Consider the following 8,522-nt stretch of genomic DNA (forward strand, 5'->3'; position numbering starts at 1 on the left):
TTTTTCCTTGCTTTTTTTCTTTGTTTCTTTTATCTGATTATTATGATCTATGTGTATCTTTTGAGGTTTATGAATACTTGTGAATGTTAATGATGAAAGTGTATTTGGTTTAAGTTGTGGTGAAAGGAATTCCATGAAGAAGATCATTGTGTTGTGTTTGTGTGTAATATATTGTTGTAGGAGCTTTGAAATGGAGAATGTTTCTGACACTCCAATATCCATCCAACCTTAAGTAGAGAGGGGTAGTTATGTCGTGAGTAGTAGTACGAGGTCCTTAGCCAAGGGTCAGTTTGACCATATGTGTATAACAAATTAACATTGTGTGGTAGTTTGGGTGGTATGGTGTTTTACCACACATGCACATGTCCCTAATAGTTTGACACCAATACATGTATTCAGATGGTCAAAGTTTAGAGTCTAAATATATGTATGTGAATCGGATAATAGAATTGTCATATTTTGAATTGATTGAATTGCATATATTGATTCTTTTATGAATTAGCTTGCCCTATTGCTTGTGTTTTGTTTGAATCTTTCTCTTTTGCAATAATTACTTGATTGATGTGAGCAAGGGAAGATATTTCAGTTGAACATGTGTTGGGTGTTGAGGATGCTAATGTCTAGATATCTAGAATAGTATTGATTGAATTTATGTGAATTTTAAAGAATTTTTAGTTTATGTTTAGATAATCTTATAAATAGAATATCTTGTATATAAAGTTTAAATTATAATTATATTTTAGATAATTATAATCCTACTATTTTCTTTTAACTTAATTAACCATGTTTATTGAATATGTAATAATTTCATAATAGTATTAAAACTATAAATTTAGGATGTTACAAGTAAATGTTTTAAAAGTAAATATAATTAATTATATAAATATAAATTATTAGTCAAATTTTCATATTGCAAATACAAGTGGATGTGTTTGGTCGAGATGATTGATTCAACACATATGGTGGTTTATCTTCTTCATCAACAATTATATGTAAAAATAATAATAGGTTAAAAGAATTATATATTAAAAAAATAGAACAAGACGTGATTTTTTTTAAAAGAAAAAAAAACACACTTGATTTACAAAAAGATTGTCGATGTATTTAAGTGAGAATTTAGTGATGCTTTTAAAAAAGTAATCACTAAAAAATATTTTTTAAACAATTAGTATATAAAATTGAGCTTGTTGTTTTAAATAAGATAACGGGGTAGAAATAAATAAGTTATGTACTCTTTTCCCATTCCTCGTGGTTCTTTTCCACTAAGCTTTTCTCGTAAGGATTTTAATGAGGCAGAAGATGAAAATGTTTTCAAGGATTTTTGTACTTTGTTTTTTCCGTCACTAGGTTAGACCTATTTTCCTCTCAAGGTTTTAACTACAGAGATGACATTTGAGAAAGAGAGAGTATCATGAAATAATTATTATAGTGATTTTCCATTACATTTTTATATTCCATGTTTAATTATCTTAAAGTCAATAATGATATTTGAGTTCCTTGTAACCATTAACCTTATCATTTAAGTTACATTCCTAACTATAAACAGAAGAATCTCATCTAATGAAAATATATAAAGAAGTCATTTTAGTTTATTCTCTTTTATTTTCTTACCTATTTTATACTATTAGTTATATTTTATAATACTATTAGTTATATTTCTTAACCATTAATAAAACAACTAACTTACGATTAATATAGTTGTAGTATTAATTTCAATTATATGATATTTTTAAGTTCTAAGTTTAAAAGCTTTCTATTGTGAATTAACTAATAAAAAAATATCCATCCCATGCAAATATTAAATATAAAAAAATTATAATTAAACAAAAATTTAAAAGTGAAATAAATGGAAAGTTAGCTATTGCTCTTTATCCTCTAAAGTGTATTCTTCTCATCCTTTTTTTTTTCACTTTAGAGGAGTGAAATCCCTATTTTAGAGAGCAAATTCTGATAGGTAATAATAGCATCCGATCTCATGTAACAATAATGTAAAATTACTTTCCAACTCTAATGTTAGCTTATATACAATCTGATTTAATTTTTGTTTCTTATATTTTTTATCCTATGTGTTGAAGTATACGATTTCTCCAAGCATGCCTTATACCATAATATTAAAAAATAAAAAATAAACTTATAAACCTATAGTTTTAGTTAAAGGAAAAATCTCTATATTTTGTGGTGGTTGGTTGTACATTTCTAATTTCTTGACATTGACCAGGATCCGGTAAAAAAAATTAAACTTTGTATTTTGTTAACCTTTAAATGAGTAGAAAAAAAAAGGAATTAAGGGTAAATATTGTTCTTGTATTCTCTCTGAAAAGAGAATCAAGTTCCAGTATGAACGTTCATAGGACTAAGTCAAAGTAGGAAACAACTTGTCTTAGCAGGGATAAACATAAAACCAAGTTACTGTCTGTGGCACCAATCTTCTATAGTCATTAGTCAAGTCTTCTCCCTACTGTGTCTCTCCATAGATCTTTACGGAGTGCTAATCTTCACCTTGTAAACTATTGCTCTTGGAAGTGAAGAGTTATGGAGAATGAAAACCACAACTCTAAGCAGAAGCAGGAGCTTGAAGTATCTGATATCCTCAGGAAATCTGTTAGGGTCTATTTAAGAAATCCCAATTTCATCATCTTCACCTTTCTCACTTCTCTTCCTCTCTTTTGTATCATGGTTTACTTTGAAATTTACCTCCAAGAAATCCTGGTTGAAACCTGCAATATTTTAAACCTGTCATATGGTCACTTGACTCGCTATGACAGCTGCCTAGATCTTATCAACAGATTCAACAAGGATTATTTACTGAAGCTGATTTTTGTTGGTTTCATTTACATGGTGCCTCTGTATGTCTCAGAGTTTGTCTCTGCAGCTGTTACGGTAGATTTGGCTTCAAAGCTGCATTCAAGAGAGAAGAAAATGACTCTGAAGGAGATGTTTGAGACACCCTTTCACCTATCAAGATTGAGAGCCTCATTTGTTACTTCTATCTATGTTCTCTTCTTGACAACTACTCACCAGCTTGGATTACTGTGGATAGTCCTAAATTATCATGTTTTCTTGAAAGACATAAGTTTTTACTTGTTGCTCGCAGTAATTTGCAGCATAGCATTTGCAAAGGTATTAAGGATTTACTTGGAGGGGAGTGCTATGTGGAACATGAGTCTTGTGATCTCAGTGTTGGAGGATATATATGGTGTTGATGCGTTAGCTGTTTCGGCATATTTCAGCAGAGGCAACCGCAGGAGGGGGCTCTTTCTGATGCTGATTTTCTTTGCTTGGGGACATCTTGTGAGGCTTTCATGCTATCATATTGGAGGCTATGAGCAAGGGAATGCAATTTTTGTACAAGTTGGCTTGTCTTGCATGGTCAATCCGCTGAAATGGGTGGTTTGCATGATCTATTTTCATGATTGCAAGGAGAGGAAATTGGAAAAGAAAACCGATGAGGAATCAGGTAAGGATGTTAAGAATGGTTCATGAATGAAAACGGCTATGAACAAAAATAAGGGTGTCAATTTGAGTTCATAACATAAGTAGAATTAAAATAGGCATACCTAACTGGTTATGCAGCCTTTTATGACAATTAGTCACTGAATTTTATCTTCTACTGTACTATGATTGTATGATTTTAATCACAGTACTATAAGAAGATTTTCTATTCCATAGTGATAAGTCATTTACGAAATAAAATATATATCAGCATCTTGTTAGTGCTTCCCTGTGAAAGTATGGAGTATCGAGGAGAAGAAACTAGCATTACTCCATCAAAAGCAAGTTTTTCTACGTGTCCACCAACATTACAGGAGCCAATTTCTGAATGGTATGTAATTTACCAGATCCCCACATTCCCATTTTTCCTCATCATTATCTTTAACGGAAAAAACTGAGTATGCATAGATATATGATATTCTAAGAAGAAAGGTTACATCATGGTTGAAGGTAGCAAAGCATTACCCTCGTTATTTTTGTCTATGCTGCAGTGTTTCCCTGCTTTTAAAGTAAATGGTGTGTTCCTTTAATTAATGAAGACAAAAAGGTTTTAAATTTTGGACATCAAATTGATAGTGATCAGCATTCAAAATTGATTTAATCATGCCAATGGATTGGTTCCCAACTCATTAATACGAATATAGAGATAGATCATAGAACATGTAGATTTTGGTTTGATGATGATAATTGCCATCATTTTAAACTCCATTTAGGACTGCCCAGACTTTCAATCACATTGCTAATTTTAATCAATCAGAGTAGTTCACTCAGTTGATTTTCGTATTGATAGAACCAATAACGCCAAATGTATTCAAGACACTAGAAACAATAATTTGCATTAAACAAAATTTTTCTTAACAGATAGTTATAGTTCCACATTGTGAAATGTGTTTATGAGGAAAGTTAATGACAACTGAATCCATCAACTCTATCATTATCACCTAGAACTCATTTCAAGAAATAAACCTTACTCTTCAATGCCAAATTCAACCTGACTTATTTCATGGCTCATTGATAGAATGGACCAATGTTGGACTTCTACAACAGCCAAGTGAGCTCTTTCAAAGCTTTTTAAAATCTTTTTTAATTTGCTTTAGGACCAATCTTCCTCTTTGCAAATGATGGCAAACAGAAAGCTGCTGTATGAATCTGGATTTAAAGGCAAAGATGGATAATTGGATGATAAGAACTAGCAGTTCAGGAAAGAGATGAAAGAATGCAAAATCTCAAACAGAAGGTGGTTGGAGCAGCATACCTCAGAGTTGTAAAACTTCAATGGTCTTGCTGACTTCTGACATTCATTTTCATTCAGGGGATTCACTGGATGCTTGAAATCAACAGGTGGTCCCTCCGTTGAGCAAAGCATAAAACCAATCATCCCACTGAAATGAAAAATAAATACAACATAAAATAGATAATCATATACTTTACTTTCTCCATCCCTATACAAATAACCTGAAAATACAAACCTTGGATATGTAGGAACAGTAGTCCAAGCATAGTTAACAGATCCTTTGAAAATCTGGCGACAATTTGCCACGATGTCCTCAATTATATCCATATGAAGCCATATGCTTTCTGCCTGAGTACACAAAACTCCTCCTGGACGAAGAGCCTTTGCAACCGATGCGAAGAAGGGCTTTTCAAATAGCTCCTGAGCAGGACCTTGAGGATGCCAAATGTAACATCCCTTTATCACACAGTTTTATTTTTATATCATCACAGAAGAGAAGGAAAAATAATATGGTATACCAATAGGGTCGGATGAATCTACTATAATGGCATCATACATTCCTTCTGGAACATTTTTCAGAAACGCAACTCCTAGACCATTGTTAGAAAATCCTTCATTAGATAATTTCTTCAACAAGAATAAAATATTTAAGAAAAAAAATAATAGAATCGTACCATCACCAACAGTAAGCGTCACACGAGGATCCTCATACCCTACAGCTACATCAGGGAAATATTGTTTGGAAACCTGCACGTCTTAAATTAGATACGAAACATATACTGCTACTTGAAATCTACGAGCACTAAGTTTTTTGCCAACTAAAAAAGAATAGAACAATTATAACTAATTTCCTTAAGTGTAAAAACTTCTCAGAATTATGTTGAGACCCAAACAAATATTTTTTGAATTGGACACTTTACTGATACAAGTCATACACATGTCAGTATCGGATACTGTTGGACACAGGGACACATCATTTAAGAGACATGTCCGAGCTTCATAAGCTATAACTAACTTCCTTCAGTAAAATCTCATTCAAACCAAGAAAATCTAGATATAAATATAACTGTGTGCAAGTGACATAATAGCCTGCCAGCAACATATTTTAGCTTTGGTCAGAGAATGGAAAGAAGATTGTAAAATTTAGTATGCCTTACATCAACAACCATACTGTCAATTTCACAAATGTCTATCTTTTCAACTGAAGAATGGCGTGCTATTTCTCGGAGGACCCCTCCATCACCTCCTCCAATAACCAAAACCTAAACATGAAAAATAAAAGGAGAATAAGTATAAAAGTTTGACGAGTAAACATTCAATCTTGACATATAACAAAAACAAGTAATACCTTTTTGGGGTTTGGAATAGAGCAAAGAGGAAGATGAGTGATCATTTCTTGGTAGGCACATTCGTCTCTTTCAGTTAACTGGATTACTCCGTCCAAAACAAGAACCTTGCCATACGTTGATGACTACAAAAGACATCACAGCAGTGCATTAAAAAAGGGGAAATTGTAAAGTAACTTCATAATTTACTGGAGCCTCATGTACCTGGAAGACCATGATATTTTGGTATTCAGACTTTCCTTGAAACAAAATTTTTTCCACCTTCAAGGAGTGAGCCTCTCCTGCAAAAGCACAACCATACTTAATTATTGAGTATTATTACAAAAGGAAAAACCAACTATTCTGAGTTTATCTGAAAAAGACCTATTACTGTGTGCTTATATTTCTAGGATTTTGACATTGCATTGGTTTCAGAAAAAATTAATGTCATAAGATGTACTCAAAAGTATTATTCATGGGACATGAAAAGTTATTAGAATAACTACCTACGTTACTATCTCTCCCTATCACGTTAGTAAATCTCATACTCCTCTTAGCTGTAAAATTTAATGTACAAATTACATTTCTCTAAGAAAAATAAGAAGATTCTTTTTCCTTTCCAAGGTAGGCATGAACTTTACTAGCAGTTGCATCTCAGTTATTTAAAAGTAAGTTTTTACTCCTCAAGTACGTAGAAGAAAAGTTGGAACAGATCAAAGAACTGAGAAAGTTTAATCCCAAAAATATTATAGGTAATGTGATTAAAACGGGAAGAAGAGTCTTAAGGACAGAGATTAGTTCTTTTATGTGATTGCATACAGTATCTGCCTATTCAAATTTATAAAGTATTTGTTTTTTATCATTCCTTTTTCAATATACACATCCGTTTATGCAAATAACCATGCATCAAATAAAAGGACTAGAATAAATACTTTTTGTACGAATCTAGCACTTTTAAAGCAAGAGATGCCCTTAGAAAAACTAGCACAAAATTAAAGGGATGATTGGAGCAACTGATATTGCAATAAAATTAAAGCAAATACATATAATATTAATAAGCAATGAAATTGCTAAAATCAACTCCATTGATTGTTTAGTAATGCTTATGAAATTTTTGTCCTTCTAAAGTGCATGCTCAATTTAGAGGTATTAATTTAATACAACAATCATTTACGCTTTTTGAAAACAAAAACCTGAAGATCTTACAGGATGAGCATTGAGCAGAGAAAGTTCCAAAGAGGCAACACCATAGATAATAGCCACTCAACTTCTAAGGGGACTTCACTCCAACACATTTAAAAGTGAAATTTATTATATTCCCATAAATTTCATATTAGCTCGCTGATGATCAACTTTTAGTCTTAAAATATTGCTAGAAAATGTAGCAGAATTGGCTCAGCGCCACTGTTAGCTGATCTACCAAATATTCAGATGTCAAAATAAAAAACAAAAACCAGAATTAAACAAAGCATGCCGGTATATAAGGTGTATTAAAAAGGTATATAAAGAATCAATTATAAACAAAAAACCACAGAAAAGTTCCATTGTTCCACGAGAGAAAGTGTAAGAATCTTGAAATATAGAGATATTTACACACTTGCTTGTTCTGTGGCACATGACAAGGAGCTATTAAGTAACATGGCCATCGTAAACAAGTAAAACCAGAAAAACAAACCCATCAGACAACTAAATTGGATAGAAATCAAGAAAATACGTCTCAACCGTAAAAGTGAAATCCAAATCTGTTAGCACAGAGACAAACCCCATTAGAGAAGGAACCCATAAAAAAAATTGATACAATACAATTTAACTTTTCTACACGCACAAACCAACAAGTAAAAAAAAGGATAAAATTCATTTCCCGGTGACAAAACGCAAGGAAAAGGCACAACTTTTGGAAGAAACAAACAAAAGGGTATGGTAAAAAGAGAACTAACCAGGCCACATTGAACTGATTTCAGAGAACCAGCCAGGAATCACAGACGATAAACCATTACCCTGTGGGTCTTTGCCACCCTCCGTATCCATGGAAACAGAGACCCCATTTTCTTCATCGTCTCTCTGCCTCTTCACCGGAGACTCAACAACGCTCTCATCCGCCATGGCTTAATCCCTCTCTCTCGCTCTCTCTCGGTGACGACAAATTTTGAAGTAGCACTCTGTTTGGCTAATCTCGGCTTCTTGAGATATTATTGGGGAAACGGAATAGCATAAAGCGCAAAGGGAGTGGGCCACGTGGGAATATAGAAAGGAATCTGCTTTTGAGGGGTGTGTTTGAAAAGTGCGATGGTTTGGTATCGGTGTTTTGAGGGAAGTTTAATATCTTGCCAAACACTGCCTTAGGATATGCATGTTACGTGTTGTTTCTTGTCAAGTACATATGAAAGTGACGGGAGTCACACACAATTTGGAATTAGGGTACTTCCTTTGTGTTTGTAACGCTAGTTTCACCATATCTTTGTCTCCCAACT

At 33.0% G+C, this 8,522-nt stretch overlaps 2 protein-coding genes across 2 annotated transcripts; one reads left to right on the top strand and one right to left on the bottom strand.

The window, feature by feature from the left end:
• The first annotated feature begins 2,238 nt into the window (after positions 1–2,238).
• Positions 2,239–3,718, top strand: LOC148206240 (uncharacterized). The gene has a single exon (XM_088104177.1). It carries the CDS (start codon positions 2,533–2,535, stop codon positions 3,481–3,483), a length of 951 nt encoding a protein of 316 aa, XP_087960303.1. The 5' UTR covers positions 2,239–2,532; the 3' UTR covers positions 3,484–3,718.
• A 582-nt stretch (positions 3,719–4,300) lies between these two features.
• On the bottom strand, positions 4,301–8,302 carry LOC124829660 (spermidine synthase 2). The gene is made up of 9 exons (XM_047303215.2): positions 7,989–8,302; positions 6,277–6,353; positions 6,075–6,197; positions 5,884–5,988; positions 5,401–5,473; positions 5,245–5,316; positions 4,962–5,157; positions 4,748–4,874; positions 4,301–4,641 (listed from the first exon to the last, which is right to left on the bottom strand). The coding sequence occupies exons 1-9, from the start codon at positions 8,152–8,154 to the stop codon at positions 4,576–4,578; spliced, it is 1,005 nt and encodes a 334-aa protein (XP_047159171.1). The 5' UTR covers positions 8,155–8,302; the 3' UTR covers positions 4,301–4,575.
• Positions 8,303–8,522: the final 220 nt, after the last annotated feature.

This window comes from Vigna umbellata, chromosome 1 (genome assembly GCF_029865625.1).
Source record: "Vigna umbellata cultivar VRB3 chromosome 1, Vumbellata_1.0, whole genome shotgun sequence".
In the NCBI taxonomy this organism is placed as follows: Eukaryota; Viridiplantae; Streptophyta; class Magnoliopsida; order Fabales; family Fabaceae; genus Vigna; species Vigna umbellata.

Bases quoted from the DNA above. Each gene is read 5' to 3' on its own strand.
- LOC148206240 (XM_088104177.1), top strand. From the start codon at position 2,533: ATGGAGAATGAAAACCACAACTCTAAGCAGAAGCAGGAGCTTGAAGTA.
- LOC124829660 (XM_047303215.2), bottom strand. From the start codon at position 8,154: ATGGCGGATGAGAGCGTTGTTGAGTCTCCGGTGAAGAGGCAGAGAGAC. The intron at 4,875-4,961 runs GTTTGTATTTTC...TTTTCATTTCAG, and splicing joins ACTGTTCCTACATATCCAAG to TGGGATGATTGGTTTTATGC. The intron at 4,642-4,747 runs GTATGCTGCTCC...CTTTAAATCCAG, and splicing joins TGAAGTTTTACAACTCTGAG to ATTCATACAGCAGCTTTCTG.